Genomic DNA, 24,755 nt, shown 5'->3' on the forward strand with positions numbered 1-24,755 from the left:
TGCCTGCTACAGGAGTGAGTTCCTTGCTCCACTGGATGACAAGCAAGTGCAGGAATGAAAGATTGGTGCTGGAAGAGGAAGTTTGTTTAGGAATATATTGGGCTAGCAGCAGGCAGATATCAAAAGAAGAGGTAGGTTAAAACTCAGAAACTCCCGGGCAGTCACAGTGAGATAGGAATTATGGAGAGAAGCTGAGAGAAATACTTGGTAAATATCAAACCAAGTGAATAATCCCTCTGGTGAGTGGTAGAGAAGCTCTGAGGTTGGCAAGGACATAGTTAAAATACTCTGCTAAAATAACGTGGTAATTCATCACTGCAGAAACCAAAATTCCTTGTTGGCAAATGTTGGAATAAGCGTGGGATATAGTCAATATATTAAAAGACCAGTGGATGGCAGCATATTTTTACTACCAAAATAGGGGGTTGTCATGCCATATGCTTTGGCTGCAGCCCATATGCTGACTAGAACACCACATGTCCCAAGAATTAATCCATGTTATGACTGATAAGCTAGTACCAGCTGCAAAGATTTGTGCTTTTTGTGTCATTGTTTTTTGCTGAGACAGCAGTGACCACTGCTGTAGCTGTCCCACACTGAGTCATGTGGGAGATGAGCAGCGTGTTTTATAAGGATAGGAGTGAAAGGCAGAGATAAAAAAAATGAAAGATAAAAATGTGTATAGCGTCATGATCAAGCTGTATGCACCTTCTGAAAGTTTATAAAAATATTTCATGGAACAAAAACTCAGAAGGTGAGGTCTAAAGAATCCCTCTTAGAAGTAGAAACTCTGATATTTAGTGTGTTGTTAGTCTTAAAGTAATTGTTCTGGTTCTGCTATGAAGCTGATGATTTCTTCTCAAGTTAGGAATAAAAGTGGTAGACTGTAAAGAAAATAAATCTCTTGAGATAGAAAATTCAAAAGTGAAAAACTGAGTACCCATTCAAGGTATAGCATAACACCCATCCAGCCAAAAACTGGTGAGCCTGAAGTAGTTAAAGGAAATACTTGTTTGATAATTAAACTTCAGAAAAGCCACATTCTTGTTCGCCATGTTTATTCACTGTGAGAAAAATCTTGACAAGTCATAATAGATTTGACTTACTAACATACGTGCTATCTATATTCCTTGCTTACATAAATTTCAAATGAGAAAGAAAAATCTTTTAAAAGAACAGTTTATAAATTCATTTGATAGAATAAACTTGTGAAAGCTGCAAGCCTGGAAAAAGCTTTCTTTCTTTCTCATGTTTTCTGAAGCAAAACACTTAATGTAAAGCACACCTGAACATCTGACTTGCATACACCTCAGGGGTTTTCTATGTAGTCTTCACTAAAGTGTGCTTACTAAATGTTTCACTGTACCAGAGCATGAGTTCCTCCATCAGCTTCAAAACCTGTGAACTAGATAGTCATTGTAAACAACGCTTCTGTAAAAAGGGCATTTCAAATACAAAAAGAAGAGGGCAGTAGCAGTCAAGTTTCTTTGGGAGACATTACACTGCATTTGGTTCTGACATGTTTACAAAGAGCAGCACACAAAAAGCATGGTAACCATTTCAATTATTTGAAACTCTTTAGTTTTTTAGAGCATTTGTAAAAACAGGTCTAATTATATCAGTGATATTTGCATAATTAAGTTTGAAACAAATCCTTTCGTTGGTGATAAATGCACTAAGAACTGAAATATATTAAGACAAGCTATTCTGTTTGTCAACTTGTCAGATGTGTGCTGAAGCTTCCCCTTCTAATTATAAGTACAGCACAATAGATATTTTAAAATTAACATAGAAGCTGGAATGTTTTTTCAATTGTAGCTCACTTCATCTGAGATGATTACCATGAGAAGACATGAAAAGAGAACAGGAACAAAAGCAGTGATTTATAGACGTTCTAATTTTTCACTTAGAAACTCTTCCACGCTATCTGTATTCCACTTGAGGATGCTCAGTTCTTCTGCAATGTTCCCACTGTCGTCCAGCAGCTTTAGTACAGGGTCAGAACCACGCACGTACTGAAGAAAGAAATAAGCCAGTTACTCTGGGTTGGGAAATGTATTCTCCATTTTAAATCCCTCCCCAGTTTATTTAAATCAGTTTAAGACATCAAATCAAGAATAGAAAAAAAGTCTGAATGAGTGACACCATTAGTTTAAGAGCAGTAAATGTTTCCTTTAAGATCTGGAGTAGAGTTACTTGCCCTAAATAAAATGGGTAAAAAGCAGCTTTTTAACATTTAATGTTAAAGAGAGGACGGTGGAAAAGCAAGTCAAAAAGAGATGCATGTTTCTGTCAGAAATATCTACTTGTTCTCCTTGGCCCACCACACAAACTCACACGTGCAGTGAGATAATGCCATGCACCTTGTGTTGAACGAAGGTATCATACTTCAACTGTTTTAAGTTACTAAATCTTGATTTTTGAATCAAGCAGCTAAATGATTCTTTAATCAATAGATTATTTTTTTTATCCACTTTAGAATTTTCTGGCCAATTTAACAGTGCAGTCTGCCTATAGGCTTAGCTAGTAACATAATACTTGTGAAAACTGAGTCCCCAAATACGTAATGCAAATAAAAGCTTTTAAGAGCACTGGAAGGATCTAGCCATTTAAGTTTATAGAAAACAGGAGTTCACTAGGAGTATTTTACTCTACCCTTTTACTGACCTAACCTTAGTTGGTTTCACTTAATGCAGCTAGCAGCACCTCTAATTGTTTTTCTGAATTTCTTGTAAAATAAATACCAGACCCACTTGCACATTTTTTCCTGGTAGTGCTCCATACCAATTGTAGACTAGGCTGCTTTGATGTTCAATACAGCTACAGTTTAAAATAGAAATGAAACATTCATACATGCAGAAGGAGAGAATGAATGCTTTTGAAAGAAATTGGAGGGCACACAGACATGAATACATGAGACAGACAGAGAAAATCTGTTTTAGATGTAATCTGCTGCTGAGAAGACAAATCACTTATTGCAGCCATGCATAAGTATGAAGCGACTCCAGATGGTGCCATTTGGTGAAGAGAGATGGGAGCACAAGGATGTGAGAATCGAGATGTGTATCTGTGAAGCATGCTGGAAGTTCATGTAGGATTTCAAGAGGAAGTTTTACACTAGATCCTCAAATCAAAAATTGCTTGAGCTTAAGGCAGTACAGCTTATGTGATGTTACCTATGCACCAGTCATAAGAAACATCACTCAGCATACTCAGTTGTCTAAAGCTGGATGTTTGAAGACTAAAAAAATAATCTAAGATATACTGAGGAAGATCTGAGAGAAAGGAGAAAAAAATAAAAATCTCTGAATGTATGGAAATGGCAGCTCCAGCAGAAGATGAGGGAAGAACAGAATGAGGAAAAAAGGGAACTGAAGGCATGGCAGAACAAATCAACTAAACACAAGGTATCAACAGTCAGGTCAGAACACAAGCATTCCTCACATTCTTTTAACATCTGTTTTTACTTAAGGGTTCCAATATACTTTTTCTTGGATTTAAACAACAAACAAACCTGAAAAAGCCCCATTGACAACAAATAATTGGTACCATTTACTTAGCCAATTATAGCCAATAAGCCAATTAGTGCTAGCAGCAGAAACTTGTAAAGATTTATACTGGCAAAACAAATATACATCCCCTCCTGAAGGATGATTTGATCAGCAAATAAGGAACAATCTACAAAAGGTCTGTTGCTACTACATTTAATTCTTCTTAGTATACATCCCTCCTCCCCACACCCTCAAAAACTAAAAAAACTTAGGTTACTACTCACTTTGATTTGCAGTCCCCTGAAGAGTTTTGGCTTATCACTCCTGACAAAAGCTAGAGTTTGGAGAAAAGAAAGAGAATCAAAACTTTTCCACCTGCACGGAGTAAGTTTATATTCAAGCTAGTATTCCCTTAATTATTTCTTTTGGAATGAGGCTTTAGAAGGTAGTTTCTAACAGTAAAATTCTCAATATCCTCAAAAAACTAGTAATACTAATACTATACGTAAGGAAAACCCTAATTTGGCTAGTATTCCAAACTAGCTTCTTATTTGCTTGATTTCACTGAACATTAGTGCAAACATTAAAAAAATCTATCTGCATGTACAACTGACTAGTCTTCACAAGCTCAGCCTGTGTATACGCAGATGAGAGGGAAACTGTTAGTGTTATCAAAATCTGGCTGAAGCTTTGTGAGGGAGGCTAAATATGAAACAAACACCATCAGCAGACTGCACACAAGTTGCAGCAGTGTGGGTGAAAGGGCACAGAGGAAACTGTGGGCAGAGGTGTTATTCTTGCACCCAAGAATGATTTTGTCTTAGAGATCTCCAAGATTGCATGTCGAAAAACAGCAGGAAATCAAGAATAGGAAATGAGAAGTTGGTAACTCCTCTGCTCTTAAACCTGATTGCCCTTAGGGATTTCAAGAGGGACTCTATGGCCTGTCATGTAGCTACACAGAGAGAAGTTCAGGTTTGAACTATGCTGCTGATGGACAAACTCGTCACTTGCAGGGCTTGTCAACAAACAGCAAGTGCTGATAGCAGCACAGTTCCCATATCCCTATGGCACAACACTGTCCTTGTGGTAACGTTAACTTTAAAAATAATATTCACAATATGACTTATTTCAGGGCAAAGTGTGAGCATACTCCTCTACTTCCAAACACTTTAGCCTAATGAATATCTCAGTTCTAAAAGTATTTCAAATTTTAGTCTTTATTTCTCCTTCTTACACTCCAGTTATGCTCCAGGCTGAATGTAGTATCTGTACTGACATCAAGTAGAGCCAGGATGCTCCCATGGTATCTCAGCAGAGTCTCCCCAAGCATGCACGCTGTCAGTATGGATTGACTCTTGCAGAGGTGCTGGCTGCATGTTAAGTTGCTTTTTCAAGGTTAGGCAGCAATGAATCTCTCGTGAATTGCAGGGCATCCAGCTGGTGTGTGAAGATGACTGAAGTTCAGTCCTCAGGACTGAAGTTGCATGCTGCCTTGTGAAATGCAGTACTTTCCTCAATAATTGTAAAGATGTTCCCTGACACCTTTATACCTCTCTTTGTATTACTGAAGACAGTTACCTTAACATTTCCTCAGTATGTATATACAGTGACATTTATTTTCTTCCCTCTTCCCCTGTGCTCCTGGTATAGATCAAAACCATATACTCTGCCTGCTGCACCAACCACTACACGGCATCAACTTTTTTTTTTTTTTTTTTAAAGGTGCAATAAGCTCCTAGCTACAGTTGATGCCCAAAGGGGGAAAAAAATGCTTCTGTTCTTTCTGTAGAACTGTACTCTGTCATGTTGCATGCTGTACTCATGTAACAATTTCAAATAGCACTAAATAACCACTACTTGCTCATACACCAGAGTTCAGCTCTGATTTAAACTCACAGACTCATTTTCAACTTCAGTGTTTCTCACGTCCTTTTGAGTTGTTAGTTGTCTTGGCTGTCAGTAGTAAAATGCAAAAAAAAAAAAAAAAAAAAAAAAAAGCAAAGATGTTTCTCAAGTCCACAGCAGACTGAACTATTCCATGGGGATTTTTCCCCAGTTTTTTCAATTTAAATCTAAAGCTGACATCACTGTCTAGGACTTCATATGGAAAGGAGGTTTAAAGAAGCATTTAGTGTATTTAATTGCCCAACTTACAGAGAAATGACAAGATAACACCATAAAGTCGATAAAGTTTCAGAAGCAAATCTGGACTGTGAAACTCAATTATATTCAAGAATAGCCTTCAGGGGTTAACTCAGGTTACAGCACTTTAAGCTTTCAGCAGGCATGAGGACTTGTTAATTGAGTGACAGATGAAAGCTCATTTGGACATGAGTGGTTACTCCCTGGCTGCAGTGTCAGAGAGAACAAGCTCGCATGAAATGTGAACAGAATTAGGGGGAAGCAGAAAGTATTCTGTAGTCTGTATTACATTTTGTCACTTTAAAAGCAGCTATTGCACACTCATATCAATGTCAAATGTCTAAATCCTCTGAAAGCTGAAGCACTACAGAATGTTTTTCCTGAAATTTTAGACAGCTAGAACAAAATCATTTTCTGTTAATGGTATATTTATTTCTAATGTTCATCACAGTGATTTTCTGCATTAGTCACTTGAATTTCTATGATGCAACAAAGAATAACACTCACTATATAAATAACTTAATTTCTATATTCTCAGTTTTGGAAGCTAAATTGAGAAACTAGTATCCTGACGTGCATTAAAAATACTGATTATCCTGTCAAATGCTTTTTTTCTCGTTCACAAAATCATGCTCTAGGTTGAATACACAGATGCTGAGTCAGAGGCAGCTACAGTGCACACTGTGTGACATGCAGCTGCTTGCTTACCCTGTGAAACAGTGCACATGTACCACCTCTAGCACTGCCCCAACAGTTTCCCCCCTCTATCCTGACATTAACATTATTGCTTCCTACGAGCCTGTGTCTAAGGGCTACTTACACACCTTTACACCAGCATTTAATAGTTTGATGTTTAATACTAAAATCCTAGCTATCTTCCAATTTTCCTCTCCCTGTAGCAGCTTTACAAGTAACATGCTGCAGAGAAAAAAGTATTTAATACATGGGTGAGTAGGAAAGGCATTTTGCACTGATTTCTGTAAGATGAACTCTGAGCTTGGTGCCATGACACTACGTTTTGGTGAATTAAACACCAGACTAGAAGTCAAAGCTGTTCTACTGCCTGCTTTGCAACTGTCCTGTCACATAACGTTAAGAAAATCACTTTACCTTGTGCTGTTATAAAACATGTGCAGTACCAAAGCACACGCCTTCTGTTTGAAGGCAACCCTGAGGTGAGCCTGCAGAGCATACATGATTGCCATCCAATCAACTACAACTAAAAGGTCACATTTCAGAGCACAAGACAGCCTATGAAGTTCTCCAAGGCTATCTAGTGCATGCACAAAAGGAAGAAAAGGATCAGATAAGTATCAACACTTCAAAGCCTACCCAGTACCACACTTTTTGCAAAGACAGGTACTACCTACCATTGAACTGTGCTTGTAAAGACCTAAGGTCTGCCTGTGAATACACTACAACAGAAAAAACACCGCTATTATTATAACATCCCCTTGTTTTGAGAAAGTCTGTGAAAACTAGTCTGTTGGAATTAAGACCTAGAATCCTAAATGGAGATTACTGAAAAACTGAAGTATTGCTCATGCCCAAACTGCAAATCTATGTATATGCCTGCACACGCCTGTGCTGCTGTCTCTGAGATAGGATGTACTGCAAGAAAACTTCCTGACCCCAAAGGGACACAACTCCACATCTCACCATACTAAGCTAAAGGTCTGTGCATTAGATAAATAAGTCCTAAAATTTATGAAAAAAGTTGACTATCTACTTCTAAGGACATGATCCAGATTACCAAGGATGACACGGAATAATTCACATTATTTAGTTTCCTGCTTTAGGAGAAAAGATCTGCTTGATCTGTAATTGGAAAAATCCAAAATGTTATTGGAGAAAAAATTAAAAACTCATCTGTTAATACTGGAATGAGAGTCAATATGCATTAGCAGTAAGATCTCACACTAGTCTTCAAACAACTATGCACACAGCCGAGCACTTTTAACCCTGTCTATCTCCACACACATCAGAATAAACGTAATGGCCTCAAATCAGAAAGACCTGGGGGAGATTTAAAAAACTTACTGTCCCTATCACATCAGTTTCAGATTTTAGTGCTAGGAAAGCACAAGTCATAACTAGCCAAATCTTCAGCATCATGTCAACAATAAATAAGAAAAATGTTACAAGTCTTTTAATGATGCATTTTCATGTTTCACATATTGAAATATTCCTACTAGGAAGCACATGAGTTATTTTTCAAAAGACTAATATTTTAATCAAACCATGCTACTGCATGGTACTTTGTGCAACTTGACAGTATTTTAAAGTTCAAAACTAAAAAAGTAAATGTGTTACAGGGAGTACCTGAAGCAAGCTACTACTAACACATGAGATATGTAACATACAAGAGTAGCAATGCTAGAGACACTTCTAAATCTGAAGTATTGATTTAGTTTGTATGTTTGTAATCATCTGTTTTACAAAAGATTATGAGATTATGATAAAAATGCAGGTCTCCTACCACAACATTCTACATTTCTTAGCAAGAGTTTAACTAACTTTTTTTTACAAAACGCAAGACTTAAGATGACTGGACCTTTCTGAAGTTCTTTGACCAATATTTAAGAATTAGAGAGAAAAATAACCCGGAAATAAGTGGCCTTATGTGAAAGTACAGCCCCATAACACATTGCATGTCATTTGCTAAAAGAATCCCCTCACACTTGGGGAACTTGAGCAGTACAACAGAGTGCTTGCTGCATCTCTGAAGTGAGAGGATCTAATGTGGTCGCGTACTGCATGGTCTTTGGATGAAGGTCTTTGTTACATCTACTGGGAGCACATTCATTGTCTAACTAAGGGAGCCATACAGTGAGAGGTGAGAATTACTCTCCTGATGAACAAAGACCATGCCAAGATGTGAAAGAAATGGTCAGTGAAAGAAAACCACCCAGCCTAATACAGTTTTTGTTAAACATTCTGGAAAGAACATAGGAGTCTAGACATTGTCATCTCTTATCTCATTGCGAACAGAACAGCGCTGCCACTGAAAAGTCAACTTAAAATAAATACTCTAGGTCAATCACTGGCCCACCTAATTGTGTGTTCTATTGCAGGGCCTCATCTTTATGCATGTCATTCAAAAACACTTACATTTTCTGTGTTAGCTGGTATAAGATATTGCTTCATCTATGAATCTTGCCACTTTTATTTTCAGTGCTCTACTTTGATGGATTGATAAATACTTAAGAGCTCATTTATGAAGAACAATTTGAAAACATATAGTATAGGAATTAATTTTACAGTACAACATTTATAATGCAGCAATTTCTTTTTAAGGGAAACACAACAGGAAAAATGTTTCAATACAGAAACATTTCAGTAGGACATGATGTTGGCTGGAGTCAGACTATCACATTTACCTTTTCGTTCCAACCTATAGCTCAAAGAGCACTGTTACAAATTCACATCCATAATAACAGTTGGGAATGTCTTTAAGTTTGCTACATTCAAATGGACATGGAGATAACGTGGTTACCTGTACTAACACACTTAGTTTCCCTACACACCCTTCAGTAGTACAAACCATTTAACTTGATCTTGTTTTGGTGTTTTAAAGAGTGGGAAACAAAAAGTATCTTTCCTCTAGCCTTGTGGTCAAGTAACAGAACTGTGTGTAGGTAGAGGCGGTAGAAGGAGAATCTAAAGCAGCATAACTTAGATTAATTGCAACCTGGTTTAAAATTCTTTTATTTCTTGTTCATCAATCAGCCTTCAAATGGGGTGATATTAGTACTGGCCATGATAGATGGGGATGCGCTTTTTGTGCATTTTTATTTCTAAAGCTAGATCAGTCTTTTTTTCTTTATGTCCAACTGATATTAAGTACAGTATTCGGAACTTCATTACTGAAAAAACCACTGCTGTCACCTAAGCTCTTTCCCCATTTATAACAAAATTCCAGGTTGAAATTTATCATAGAGGTTTTTCCTGCAGCTTCCTCCCCCCACACACTGATGGTATTGATTTTCCTTCTACACTGCTGTATTCTATTCACTTTAGTTGATTATCATTATCCACTGACAAAACAATTATACCGCAGGATCTGTGAAAAGAAAGTAGTTCCATAAGCACGCTATATAATTTCATCTATCAATTACTGGAGACCAGTTTCATGAGTCTCAGGTCAATGCAACTTTCCTGATGTAATATATGAAATTTATGACTACTCGTAGAAGCACTTAAAAGCGCATTTTGTCATTCGGCTGTGACAGTATTTCATATTTTAAAGAACAGTATTGGCTTTACTTACCCTGGACTTGAGGGAACCTTCCCAATTTTCATCCACATACTTCTAGGACAGCTCCTGCATAAAGCTGTAAGAATGTATAAAAGCTATTAGTAACATTAAAAATACAAATTATTAGTTTATTTATTTATCAATTTGAGGATCAATATCAAATATTTAATCTATTTGTCTTTGAGGAAAGCATAAGGCTTGACTAAACTTGATGCTTCTCTTGGATGGCAATCACTAGAGTCAGCTATGCAAGGTATTCAAAATCAATGTGATTAAAACCAAATATGAGTTCATTTCAATTCTTTAAAATGTAGTATCTAAATTAAAAAAAATATGTATTAATCTTGTGTATTGCTACATTTTTAAACTTTTTTTTTCTGCATCATGCAATTCATTCTATAGCTTGCTGCATCTTAAATATAAATTAGTAACAGATTTTTCCTGCTACTAAAAGAGAACTTCATTCTGTAAAGCTAGGCATTTAATAGGAATGGTTGTAAATTCTTAATACAAATGGTTGTCAATTCTGTTTTCCAAATCACATGTGAAGCCCCTACTGCTTGTAGGGGAGCTAACAGTTAAAAGCTTAATTTTTTATTTATTTTTTTTTGCTTCAATTCATTTCATTCCGTATACAATTAAGACCTCTGCTCTTATTTTAGATGGTGCTTTTGTAACAAATGTGCAAGTTCAGACATGGAAAAACACAACTGTTCTGAAGTAAAATTCATATTTGATTTAAAATATGAACTGTGGATACATGGAATCGAAAATAAGCTTTCACTATGAAATGTAATGAGCACCTTTCTGAAAAAGGAGTGACAAATCATAAAAGCAAAGCAGACAACTGAAATCTCAAAGTAATACAATTTTATTAAAACTTCATCATCCATCTGTGCAGGCACTATGGATGGTCAGGAGTACATCTGCATTTCAGAACGCGCATCTTCTGAATTTAGGTTCAACTCATTATTTGTCTAAATACACATGATTAGAACATGAAATACTCCAATCATTTCCAAGGAAATTATGACTTCTTGCCTGACCTGAACAGATCACTAATCATTACTTCTACAGGAAATGGAACTAAAAATACTACGTTGCATTATCTGTTTAGCACAGTATCCCAGGACCTCAACTACATTCATATTTTTCAACTAAATGTTAGATTTAAGATAAAATATTTGACTGTTAGAACCTAGTACTGCTATGAAACAACACTTGAGAGATTAAAAATACCATTTCTGAAGCTTATTTTTCACCCCAAAATAAAGATTTTCATCTTAAAAAAGAACTGATTAGAATCTCAGATACCAACCTGCATAATTAACTCCCTCTGGACTTAAACCATGAAAGTCTGAAGATGGAGGAGTTACAAAGATGGAGAAAATGTTGAACAGTGAGATTCTGAATTTCTCTTAGCCTGTCTCCATTCATTATTCTTTTAAAAACATTTATATCAGCAATCTTAGATTCAAATATTAGTTTGTATGCTCACTAAGGCCCTGAACAATGATACTGGTTCTGTGTACTGACAGTTACTTTATGCTAATTCTTGATAGAAAAATGCAATAGACATAAAAGATAAGACATGCTGTTAACTAATTATTTTCTATATGTGTACAAAAAAATAAGTACACCAAATGGTAATAGAGCATTTTTGACTTCTCATTACTGCAAATAATTCTTCCAGTTTATTTCTTCCTTTTAAACAGGGATTTCTATGGAAGCAAGATCACTGCAGGAATCTAAGATGTATAGGACATACTGTAATTGCAAAATACTCCCATTTTGTAACTCCTATCCAATAACTGATAGAAATAAAGTTTAGCAAAGAAAGCAGCTCAAGCAGTGATGCCTGCATTTTGAGCTTATAACTCTGCCGTAATTGAAGCCCAACTGTGCTGCTACTAAAAAGTTCGGATTCATGCTGGCACAAACAGCTGCTCTCTAGATGGCTAGACAAGAAAGTAAAATAAATTGACTTTATTTGTAACTCTAAACAAAGGTGTCTTTTGCACGAAATGCAGGTTTATTTGCATCACTTAGCCCACAACAAAAAGGATACTTGTTCACATCTCCTACTGCTAGTACCCCATCATGGCCAGAGCAGATGTCCACCAAACTCCCTTGCAAAGGCATTTCCTGTGCTCAAGCATTCCCAAGAATGACATGTATCACTCAGCGCAGAGGCACACAAGTATGACGAGTCAGTTCATTACACAATGCTTAACTTGTAAGTTGGTTCATTTTAAAATAATGCTTCACTTGTTTTAGCGTTCATGAAAGTGAGTTTAGTACTGCAAGCAATGAAAGAAAGACTCTCTAAACGATTACTGGTGTCCATTTTGGTGTCTCAAATAAGTACTGTTATGATTTCCATGCTGACTCATGTCTGTATCTATAAAAATCTTTGCTTTTTTTAAAGCATTCTAACAGGATGCTTTCGAAGGCTACAGTGACAAAGACTGAATTTTTCCCTCATCTTCTACAAAGCTATAACTTGAGTTAAATTTCATTCAAAAGCTTTTTTGTAAGCACATGAGTAGCTTGTAATAGTTCAAACTGATGTAATAAGGATGGCTCTTCACTACTGAGAGGGGGGAAAACACAAAAACACACCATCATGCCCAATAGAGTGGTAATTATAAGATAATAAAACACCACTTATGTAACAACAGTGTTAGGTAAAAATATTTTGTAAAAATAGTTGTTCCATTAACATTAGTGGTCCAACTAAAATAGGTGTTCAATTAACAACAAGGAACCTTGACTTAGGTGAAAGAAAGTAACATTTCTCCTGGTATTTAGAAGGGAATTGAAGCTATTTCTACAAGACAAAGTTCCAGCAATGGTTCATTTATCAATAGGTACTGTACCATAACCACAATTACTCAGACTGAAAATTCCAAAAAAGAAAAATTACGTTCCTGCTATGCAGCTGCCATAGAACCGTTGGTGTTTACAACCAAGTAAATCAAATCAAATAGAACTGAAAAAATTGTACTTAACAGAAACTGCTCCTTGATCATCATAATATGGTGTTACAGTGTAAGTGACAACAAAGTCTTGTAAAATACCTTAAGTTATTCCCTATATTTTCCATACCAGTTTCTTCCAGTTACTGACTGAGCCTGACCCTGCAGAGGTTATGAAGTGTCACTCAACTTGAATTTGTACTGCTGCTTATGATCAGCTAAAAAATTCTAGTACTGTCATGTCTTAAACATGCAATGAAATGGGTTGTTAAGATAATGCCAGACACTGGTAAAGAGCTGTCTTACGGTACCTAGATTCATTCTGGTATCTGCATATTTTCGTCTCCCAATATCAAGGGGTTTACAAACTAATTAAGCTCAGAGAACAATCAGTGAAAAAAAAAAAAAAAGCATATGACTACTGCCAGAACTCTGGAATTTTTACTCTCTTAGGTTCAAGAGAGTCTTCCACTAAATATTTACCAACAATTAATCTCTTTCCGAATGCAAAAAAAAAATTGCTCTTATGAAATTAACAGATATTTTCATTTCATATTACTATATAAGCAGATCTGCCAAAGACACCTACCTACCTTGCCCCATATCAACTCATGCTATTTTTGACTTTCCTTTAGAGTCAATAAAACTTGGGATAATTGCTGTTATTCCTATTGGCCACAGTTGCTTGGTACATACAAGACAGTATTGTTATAAAACAGCGCATGTGATTTTAGAATGCATGCAAGTTAATTTTTATTTTATTCTCCAGAAGAAGCGAAACAATAAATTAATAGTTAGTGTTTGTGACCTCATTTCTCAGGAGAGCAAACAGGAGAGACTTTGGTGCAAGTTTCTTTTGGTCTTTCCTAAACTCTCGTAACTACCAGTTCAATTGTACTTCTTTTTGTTTTTACTAGAAAATTCAATTAGTTAAGATAAAGAAATATACACCAACATGTGAAGTATTTAAACTTCTGTGAGGGAGGGAACTCAAGATGTTTGTATGGACAGTTAGTTTTCAAAATTATTCTAGTCTTCCCCTTCTCTCAAGACAGAAAATTGACAAGAATCTCTGGGTTAAGAGAGCAGCAGCCAGCAAGTCTCACTGCCAGGAGCATTATCAATTAATGTTCTGTAATGCAGAAATCCATTAAAGTCATTGCTACACAAAGATCATTTTGAAATGATGTCATAGGTAAATTTAGCTACAGAGACTCCTCTCATTCACAACTTATTATCATATGAATGAAATGTCTAACTAAATAACAGCTTGTAAACAAAGAATCAAATAGTCAAAAAAGTGTTACATATGACTTACTGCTATTCCTGTGACTAGGGGTATATAGTACAGCATCTGTGTCTGTGTGTGTGTGTATATACATATACACTATATATAAAGTATATATAGTATAGGCATATTCCTCTGAACACATCTGTTCTTCTGAAGCAGAATCTAAATTTTCGTTTATTTGTAGGAAAATAAATTTTTCAGCTTTGGTGCTAAACAAGCTCCTCTATGCAGTATTGTGTAAACATTTCTGTACTTTTCAGCCAACAACCCAGAAGCCCACAAACAACTTCTCTTCCGACCAGATCATGATTGTTAACTTTGCTCTCTGAAATGGTCTTGTGCAAGGTCAGGTAAACAAGAGATCTAAAAGGTGTGAGAGAGAAAGTGCAGAAGTTGAGCAATGAGCAGTTAAATAAATTTAGACCTCTGCAGAGCTACAGTGGAGGCACAAAGGCAAAGTGGAATAGAGAATAAGGGTGCCAGAAGAAGGGCTCCTACATACACGTGCCTACTTGAACCTAGTAAATAGGTCACATTAAAAAGTAGACAGAGAACAGTTTTTAAGCTCCAACTTTGAAATATGCTGTTTAACTTCACTACATAACTATCTACTTGCTTCTACAAGTAAAATCCCTAAATCACTCTTTTACTGTTGAGAATCTCTGCTTTTATTAGAACAGAAAGCATCTTAGGAGAGCTGCAAATAAAACAACGAGAACAGAAATCAACAACTATTTACTTGACTTTATGCATTTAATTTATTTGGAAACTGCACTTTTTGAAGTTGTTTCAACAAATGTGGAGTTAATCATTTTATCTAGATGTGTACCCAGATGAAGCAGGTCAGACTTAATTAGCTAAACTTATACCATTCCTCAGCACAGGTGCACATTAACAATTGTAACCCACATTTAGCAAATTAACCTTTATTGTTTCCCTCACATCACCTTTTTCACTGCTGAGTCTATTTATAGAGAGCTCTCCCAGCTGTAAGGCTTTCCTGCTACAGATAGATGGATGACTTGAATCTTAGTTTGTCTGAAGAAATGAACCTTCCATGAAAGTGACCCAAACACAAGAAGGTAAGTTTCTCTTGGGCAGAATAATTTTACATTTTATTTATTTACATTTTATTTTATTTTACATTACATATGATTTTTTTACATTTTACATTTCAGAAATATCTGAGTTATGTATATTGTTATATCTAGTAGAAGTTGGGCAAAAAATAATATTAAGAAGTATGTGTGTACTTCAAAAGGTATGCGCAAGGACTACTGTATCAACGTGTACCTTGTTTTACAGTGGAATCACACGCTAGAAACAGTAACGTGCACCTGAAGTAAGTTTTCTGTCTATGCCGTACATTTTAATGTCTGAAACTTCCTGTCCAACTTTTGCTTACAGCTGATGTAACCCTGCAAACTGCACAGCATTATGCTATTAGAAATACTTAACAATAGAAATTTAAAATGCTAAGTTCAAGGTGTTAGTATGCAAAATATATTTCAAAGCTCTTGTTTACAAATATTAATGATTTTTAAGGTTTGTTGCAATCCTGCACAATGCAGCTATGACATTTAATGGATTGCAGATTTCATCCCAGTATTAATTCTTAAAATCCATTTGGATTTTAACACATTCTTGAGATAAATCTAAGATAACAATTTACAATTAATGGAATATGCTTATAGCTACATTTGAAATGATCACACAGCACAAGCGAAGCTGCAGATGGAGTGCAGCTATTTTCAGCTACTGTAAAATATGGACAATCTCTCCTGCTACTACAATTTCACGCACAGTTAGCTTCACCTCCATTTCATCCTTCTGTGTTTTACACACCAGCAGCACTCTGCATCTGACAGACTGAGGCTTAAAACTTGCAGCTGTCTAAAGCAATACTGTTTAAGCTAGCTTCTGAATTAGTCTGCAGCTGAATACAAAATCTCTAGAAGAGGAGAAAATAACCAAAAGAATTTTTCCATTTTACCTACAGTAAAGTTATGAAGCAATTAAAATATTTCATTGGACAGATGGCAGCGGAATTTAAGACGTAGTGGGAGACAGGGGCGCCTTGCAGGTATTTTCAGCACTGATAATTCTCAGAATACTGGACCAGTAACAAGATGAGGATTAATAAATATCTGTCAAGAATATAAAAGAACTGAATCCCACAAACATACCTCATACAGGGTTGCCCTGATGCTACTCAGCACGAGGTATTTTGGGACTGTGCACAGGTACTTCACAGGTCATTTTTGAAAAGCAGTGATGCTGCATAAAGATTCTCAGATACACATGCTATTCCCCCTTACCTTTAATTTTAAATTCTCACTTAAAACACGGGTGCAAGTCATGCAATGAAGTAGTACTTTTTTTTTCTTTTTTTTTTTTTTTTTTTACATTTCTAACCTTTGCTACATACTTTTAAGGAGAACTAACTGTGTACTCCAAAGTCTGTCCTGGAACTATCTAATAGCATGCACGTCTGTCTTTAACACAGATAATCAGCATGATGGTAATCACCTACAAGCTAGGTGATGTACTGTAATTGTGGTTCAGAAAAAAGGTTCATCTGTTTTGAGGATATTTGAGCATGTACTCACAGCACTAACAAAATCCAGAGCACCACAGCTCTGGAGCCCTGCAATATACAAGGCTGCTAATCAGCCAGTCAGATATCTTACATCTAGATGCAGCTTTTTAGTGTAAGATTAAAAAATTTCTTCAAGCAGAAAGGTAAGGAAAAACACTTAAGATTTTTAACATCTGTTCGCTCTTAACTATCAAATTTTCAGTAGAATAAAGATTTAAGAGTAAAATCTTAAGCCCAGATGCAGACACCTACAGGAAGCAGCAGTATGTTAAACCACAAGTCAATCCAAAATGTGATGATTCTGTATATAATCCGTTTAGATATTAATATTCATGCTCAAAACTCCCAATACTAATTTTCTACTGGCTAGTCTTCACAGGAATTTACTCTGTACAAGTTTCAAAAATGCAGTAAATATGAACCATAGATTTTCAAACAGTGGCTGTGCATGAATGTAATCTTACAAAGAATTCCACACTCTGAAGCAGTGTTCAAAAGAACGTTAGAAAAGATGCTGTGTTTTAGCACTCGACAATAATGATAGAAAAATCCAATATTTCAATACAGCAGGAAATTACTCATGTTTGCAACAAAGCACAAGCAAAAAATATTAAACTGAGTAACCCAACACAGCTTAGAAAAAGCAAACTTAGATTATACCATCTCTAGGCTCCTGTGAATACACAACAGATTCCAGCTCACTGCGAAGGAATATCTCAAACAACCTTGAGACTCCTTCCAGCCCTAAGGTTTTTCTTCTACTACATTTGGCATGACTGAAATGGAAAAAGTTTTAGGACTGCAAATATTTTTAATTTAAGCCCTGATCATAAACAAGCACTTGATTAGTCTTACACAAAAGTGTGATTATCCACAAAAAGTGTGAAATCTAGGTCTGATTCCGGATAATCAGAAAAATATCTATCAATTTAAATTCTGTTCTTTCTTTGATCCAGCTTGGATTTTAATGCAATAATGTTTCCAATACAAAGTAAGTCACATATTTGAATGAATTACTAATAAATTAAGACAGATTTCTGTCCTCAGAACTTATGTTGACAGTAATGCAATACACCTCCTCTACTTTATTTCCCCAACAAATGACAACACAAATTATCCTGATCCACAGGTTCTTGTGATGTATTTTACATACACTGACAGAACTGTTATACAACTGTTTACATAAGCTGTAGGCACATTACCTGAACAAATAAAAGCACCTGCTTCTCATGTGAGGACAGGAAGCCTTGCTGCTGCCACCACAACTGTTACTCACTGCAGCACACAACCACAGGGCAGTTGCAGACTATTTCCTATTTTTACATTCCTTTTAGTACGTTTCATTAAAATTTTATTTGCAGAGTTTTCAGCTTTTGTATGTGTGCATGCATAGATACATACATACGTATTTATAAGAACAGAAGCATTCTCCAGAAATTAAACTTGCCTCAGATCTCAAAACACTTGCTTCTTGGTATTTAATGCATCTAAACACAGTAATAAGTGATTTTGTTAAAAACTCATAGGCACAGATTTATTTTTTAGTAATATGTCGAATTTAACTGACAGCAAAAGCCTGCTAGATTAATTCCATTTTGTCGGTTATTTAGCTATCTCCTAGTCATTACAAATAATTTCACCATCTCTTCTCCCCCGAGATCTCTACAGTCCTGCTGACTGTTCTATGCATTCTAGAGCACCCTTAAATTAAAGTGTATCTAAAAGCATGCATTCTTTTCACGAGTTCTGTAAAAATTCATTCTTGTTCAACACCTTAGGTAAGATAACTATTTACATACCCCAGTTAAAATAGAGGTCTTGCTTTAGCCTTTCTGATTGAAGTACAGCACAGACTCTTGAGCATTCATCCCAATCTTTCTGTTCTAACAGTGTAGGAGCTCAGCAGTCTTGTTTCTGTCACGTTCCTGCCCGTGCAGGAGTTCACCTGACGGCCGCAGCAGCCTCTTGTGCCTGGGGACTGAACAGTCCTGACCATCACACTGCATATGGGTCAGAGACCAACCAATAACTGTGATCAGCTGTTCCAGTCTCCTTCTCCTCTATTTTTGCCCTCTTCAAATCCCATACATCTTTCAATTCAAAGCAGCTGGACGCAGCTCCCAGTAGTCACTTTGCAATAGAAAAGGGCTGTCAAGAGAACCAAAGGTTCCTCTGCTCAGACCGGGACATTCCTGTAGGGCAGTAGGGCAAGTCTGCAAATCTAGACCATACATATATTGCGTTTTCCTTTTCGGATTATAATCCAGATTCTCACATATTTAGAGGTAAAAAAAAAATAATAATTTCTGCATTAAATTATTCTATAAAGGATTTAGTCTAGAACCCACCTTTCTGGTTTCCAGCTGAGCTTCTTCTTGGCAGCACTGCCTGCAGAACGGATCCAGCTGATTCAGATTGAACTGCCCGAGAAGGTTGCAAGAACTGCAGAGCAAGTTACTGGAGAAACCCAGTTCTCTGCAAGCTTCTGATGACAACTGTGCTCCATATACATATACCTGCAAATCAATACAACGTTATGTTTTAGTATTAAATTAATTGTTTTAAAGAGGAAGCTTTTAAGTTCTTTAACAAGTAGAAAGAACAATTAATCTCTGGTGACCATTTTATGACACTACCTCATGGTCTGCTCATAAGTGCAAACCACCACCTTATTTTGAGAAACGGTCTTAAAACTAATAGTGACCTCTAGACATCACTCACAATGTGTATGTTCCAAAGTATCAGACCTGCTGCTTTCACGTGTACTTCTACAACTCCAGTGTCTTTCCATTGCTAGCTCCAAAGAAAGGGCAACAGAAAAAAACGGGGAATCAGCTGAAATCCACATGGGTACGCTTCTCTAATATGTGTTTTGGAAAACAATCTCAGTTGATTTCCTATCACTGAAAACACACTCAGAAAGTAAATATAACAGCCAAGCTTGGGAAAAGCTCAAGCAGGGAGTGAGGAAGTGGACCAAAGAACTCAACAACGCACACAAGTAGGGTTTTAATTTCATTTTTGCATTGTTACAGGAAAATCAATTACACGTTTTCTGTGTAGGACACCAGTTCTGTTTTTAGAGAGCAGCCAAAACACCTTTACCAACTATCCCAGCACTTCAGTAATATATTTGGTTTTTGCTTTCACATTCTTATTTCCCTACCCAGGGAAATATCACAGGCTTGCTTAAAGCCTTTCCTTCCAGCTGCACACTGGGAAGAGAAAAAGGGAGGGAAGGAACTGAGAGAGATGAGCTTCCCAGGCACTTCTGTCTGGGTGAATGATTTTGGGCAAAAAAACAACGGATCAAACTCCAGCAAAAGGATCTGCAGGCATCTCTGTGTTCAGAGGAGTAAGAGGACATCAACAAACTGGAGTGGATGATAATAGAGCAAGAGTCAAAAGAATTATGCTGGCCCAATAGAAAATTATAGAAGAAAACTTAAATTCCCTCATTCAGCAAATTGGACTTCACATTCACCCATAATGTAACATATATACAACGTGCCAAAGCTAAGGTAGAGAGAAAAAGCACTTTCCTCCCTCAAGCTGCCATCCCAGGGCCAAATAAAAGATGTGGCACTGATGTGACAACAAATTTTAAGCATTAGGAATTGATGGAAAATATACAGGTACTGCATTACTGTTTCTGTATTTGCTAAAAAAAAAAAAAAGAGGAAAGAAATAAAGCACGTATGGAAATGCATAAAATATAGAAAAAGACTTTGAAATTATTATTTTATTCTGACAGGCAAAAAGCACTTTTTCCCACAGAACGCTGACAAATTCCTTTGCGCACATAACAGGAGGAAAGCAACAACGGGACCCAGCTGTACTGCACGAGAAGGAAGCAGCTGGGTGTCCCCGCTATTCTTCTTTATATTTTAGCACCCCAATTCCCGCACTGCGTTACAGCAACACCGCTAACTGTAACGGAAGCCTCTCGGGGCCAGAGAACAACCGCCACAAACTGCCCCGAGCTCTGCGAGCCCAACCCGCCAACGGGCCGCGCCCCGTCTCCCACCCCGGGGGCCGAGGCGGGGAGCGCCCTGAGGGCCCCTGGAGCACCGAAGCGGCGGAAGCCCCGAGGCGGAGCAGCCCCGGCCCCGGCCGCAGGCACCCGCCGAGGGGCGGGCAGGGAGCCGCGGGCAGGTCCCGGAGCCCCCCGGCCCCGCTCACCGCCTGCAGCCCCAGCAGCAGCCCGAGCCAGCCGCGTTCCGCCGCCGCCGCCATCTTGGGCCCCGCCCGCTCCTGCCAGCGTCGCCGGGGGCCCGCCGGAGGACCCCAGCCGGTGAGGGTGCCCGGATAGTTGCCTGATGGGGGAAAGGAGGAGGGGGCTACCTTCACACCGCTGGCACAGCGGGGAGGAGCGGCTCAGCCGGGGCTTTGCGCTGTTCCGGCCAGCTCGCTGTGCTCAGAGCCGCGCTCCCCGCGGGGTACACGAGGAGATCTTCCCCTCCTCAGACCGGCACTGTACGGGCAGCCCTAGAGCCGGGTCCTTTCTCCTTCCGGAACGCTGCAGCCGACCGGCGCACAGGCCCCTGGCAGCGGTGATTGACAGCCGGTCCGTCCAATAGCATTGTTCGTTCCCGGAGCACTGCTGTACCCCCGCCCAATGCGCACCGAGCAGGAGGGCGGGACCCCACGAGACCCCTCCCAACCGCGAAGCCCCGCGTGCGGGCGGGGCCGCGCTGAGCCGGGCGCGCGGAGGGGGCGGGGCCACCCTCTGCCCGGAGGGCGTGGCCTCAGCCGAGCGGGACCAATCCGGCGGGGCGAGGGGCGGGGCGGGCGCTGCCCCGCCCAATGGCGGAGGGCGAGGGGCGGGGCGCAGCGCCGGGGCTCGGCGGGCGGGCGGCGGGCGTTCGGTTGCTGAGCAGCGCGCGCAGGCGGGGGAGGGGCCGGGGGCGCCGCGCGCCGGGGCCGGGGCCGGGGCGATGTGAGCGGGCGGCGGGCCCGGTGCGCGTCCCCCGCCTCCGCCAGCGCCTCTCGGCCGCTGCCTGCCGCCGCCGCGGGCCGGGCCCCGCGTTATGTCGTGAGCCCGGGTTGCGGCGCCGCCGCCGCCGGGGCCGCCGATGGGGCTGCTCAGGATCATGGTGCCGCCCAAGCTGCAGCTGCTGGCCGTGCTGGCCTTCGGCGTGGCCGTGCTCTTCCTGGAGAACCAGATCCAGAAGCTGGAGGAGTCCCGCGGAAAGCTGGGTGAGCGGCACCGGGACGGCACCGGCACGGCGGGCGGGGAGGCCCCGGCCTTTCCCTGGGGCCCCGGGGCCCCGCGGGCGCTGAGCCGCCGCTGAGGGCGCGGGGTGAGGCCGGGGCCGCCGGCACGGGGTCGCTGCGCCCCGGAGGGTCCCGCGGTGCGGGCACGCAGCCGCTGGAGGCGCGGGGCAGCGGCAGCCCGGTGTGCCCCCCGGCCGGGCTCCTCTGAGGCACCCGCACTGCCAGCGCCCCGAGGGAAGCGGCGGTTCCAGCCGGGAGCGGGTCTGGGCACCGTGCGGCCCCTAACACCCGGCCCCTCGCACGGCCGGCCCGCGGAACCGAGCGTCAGATGGGGGCGAGTGCCGCCGGGCTGCCGCCTCTCAGCCTGCCCTGCCCGGCCTGAGCAGCAGTGGGGTGTTAGGGGCGGGAACGGACCCTGCCAGCGGCACCGGCCGACCTGCCTGAGCTCCGGGTGCTCGTGCTGTGCGCGTCTGCCACCCGAAATCGCGTAGCGATTGTCACCGAGGCGTAACCCCGGTAATTGTAAACGAAAATTTGGAGAGTGGAAGAAATCAGCAGGCAGTTTCAAGCAGGTGGAGGTGCTCAGGGTTCAGGGGTGTTTGGTACCCACCCGCTTTAAGCGCGTTGGCGCCCGCAACTTCAGAGCCTCCATTACTGGCAGCGTGTGGTACTTTAGGAGAATCCAGCGCCTGGCGTTGAAGGGATCAACATAATGCAACCTGAGAATAGAGCTTTTTGCTGGAGAGACTTCCTCCTTAACATACATGCAATGGATGTAAGTTACATATCTAGAGGATTAAAAAGACAGAGCTTGGGCTATGGTGGTGCAAGCATCTAATTACTGTGTTCTGCTGATTTCATTTTGTGAGGAAAAGGGAAAACTATTGTAAAGTATCCATTAAAAGTACGATGGAAAGATTTGCTTTGTGAGCAACTTACCAGTGATCCTCTAAAACCTAAGGGGGGCAAAAAGGGCTTTCAGCAGCAGTTTTGAACTTTGGTTCTGTTTCTGAACTTGAGTGTATGCTTTGTTAAAGAGTGTCTGGTTGGCTGAATGTCTCCCTTTTTTATCTGGTGTATATTTTAAGACTAGCAAATGTTAGTGTTTCACTGTAGAAATCACTTGACTGTGTCTGTGACATTACCACAGAGCTGTAGTATGGCGAATGGCTTCCTCTGAGCCAAGCTCGTGGCTGGCCCGAGGGGCCTGTGCTGCTGTCCTTCCCCCTGCCCGCCTAAGGAGCGATTGCAGCCATGTGAGAAGCACAAGGGCACGGCGATGGAACAGAGGGGTTCTGGCCTCTGGGCTGTGTGTCAGTGGGCTCTTCGTGTGCTACATGCATGTATTAATGTCAGGTGATAAGCTGTCATCCCGGAAAGAAGTAAGGAGTACTTACTATGCTGCGAGTAGGAGAGCAGAGTTACTTCAGATTTTATAGCAGATAAACTAATTCTGCAATTTGTCAGTAGTTCTAGTAGTAAGCATTCAGTCGTATGTTCTGATAGAAAGAGTTTTTTCCAATGTCTTCACAAAAGGGTGACTCCTGGTTCTGTACTGGTGCACAGAGTTGGTATCTGTGCACCATGTTGGTATCCTGCCTGCAACAAGAAATTGAGTGTGTTTCAGGGGAAGAAAGTAAGGGAACCTCTTTCTTCCCGTAAGTGCGATTCCTTTATATAGAGAGAATTCAGTCACCCTGGGAATTTTTTCTTTTTAAGTTGGGAAGTTTAAGAGAGAGAAGCAAATGACCATCACAAATGCTTATGTTGCATTTATCTCTCCAATAAAATTGTGATCCTAATACTGTTTTAAAACGTATTTGTAAAACCCATGTGCTTCTTCATCATATGAATGGTAACTATCAGAAATGAAGAATATCAAAATATTCATTAGCTCTGCAGCTTTTGGACTTCTTAAGCTCTTTACAAGTAGCCTGCAGTGGTGAGATCACAAACACAGCCCTGTCACAACCCTATTCCAGGTATATATTTGGTGAGATTTGTACCTAAGGCTATAAATCTTTCATTTCATTTTGTTTTCAAGTTTACACATTAAGGGCAGCTAAACTGGCAGCTGCTGCAGACCAAGCCGTCAGAACTGCAGTGGTTTTGTTTAAGCCTAGTGTATAGACTTGCCCATTAGCTATACGACCACGTAGCCCTAACAGGGAACATCGCACGTGGAAGGCAGATGTTGATGATTGCACGACCATTCATGGAACCGGGGTGTTGTGTAACCATACCCTTTGGTTTTTGAAAGCCTGGCAGGGGCAGCTACACCTATGTATACCCATGGATCTAGTATTGAACACGTGCCGGGCTGTCTCCTGTGTTGCCATTAGTGTTTGTGGCGAGTTGAATCATAAAAGCGAACCAGCCGTCTCCTCTCTTCCCTGCCCAAGAGCCTCTGATGTGGCAGAGGGGAGAAGGAATCAAAGAGGGAAGTTGGTGCCTGTCCCAGTTCTATTAAACACGGTGTATTCCACAATGGCAGGTACTGGAAGTGTTTTGGTGTTGGAATGAGGGTTGGGGGAAGAGAGTGCCTTCTTGAGGGACTGTCTGTAGGGCTGCTCAGCCAAGGCGAGCATAGCTGACCACAGAGGGTGACCGCTGTGCAATGGAAATGAAATAATACTGCTGTCTTCTAGCTGTTTAGTTATACTTATGTATTGGATTTAAAGAACAGACTTGGTCTGAGCAACATAAGGATTGATTGACTATTATGTTTCAGATTATTCCTTCAGACCATGCTGAAATGCTGGTCAGCTGTACAGTT

The 24,755-nt window shown here is 40.1% G+C and overlaps 2 protein-coding genes across 2 annotated transcripts in view; one reads left to right on the plus strand and one right to left on the minus strand.

Annotated features, from left to right (window-relative positions):
* Positions 1-987: 987 nt before the first annotated feature.
* On the minus strand, positions 988-21,034 carry SELENOF (selenoprotein F). The gene is made up of 5 exons (XM_084291515.1): positions 20,945-21,034; positions 19,111-19,278; positions 9,907-9,970; positions 3,776-3,825; positions 988-2,015 (listed from the first exon to the last, which is right to left on the minus strand). Exons 1-5 carry the CDS (start codon positions 20,996-20,998, stop codon positions 1,884-1,886), a joined length of 468 nt encoding a protein of 155 aa, XP_084147641.1. The 5' UTR covers positions 20,999-21,034; the 3' UTR covers positions 988-1,883.
* A 650-nt stretch (positions 21,035-21,684) lies between these two features.
* The window catches only part of HS2ST1 (heparan sulfate 2-O-sulfotransferase 1), an 83,668-nt gene continuing 80,597 nt past the window's right edge, over positions 21,685-24,755 (plus strand). Inside the window, exon 1 of the mRNA XM_084290805.1 lies at positions 21,685-21,961. Within this exon, the coding sequence (XP_084146931.1) occupies positions 21,838-21,961 (124 nt within the window). The 5' untranslated portion in view covers positions 21,685-21,837. The remainder of the gene's footprint in view (positions 21,962-24,755) is intronic.

Source organism: Netta rufina, assembly GCF_964035555.1.
Source record: "Netta rufina genome assembly, chromosome: 8".
NCBI lineage: Eukaryota > Metazoa > Chordata > Aves > Anseriformes > Anatidae > Netta > Netta rufina.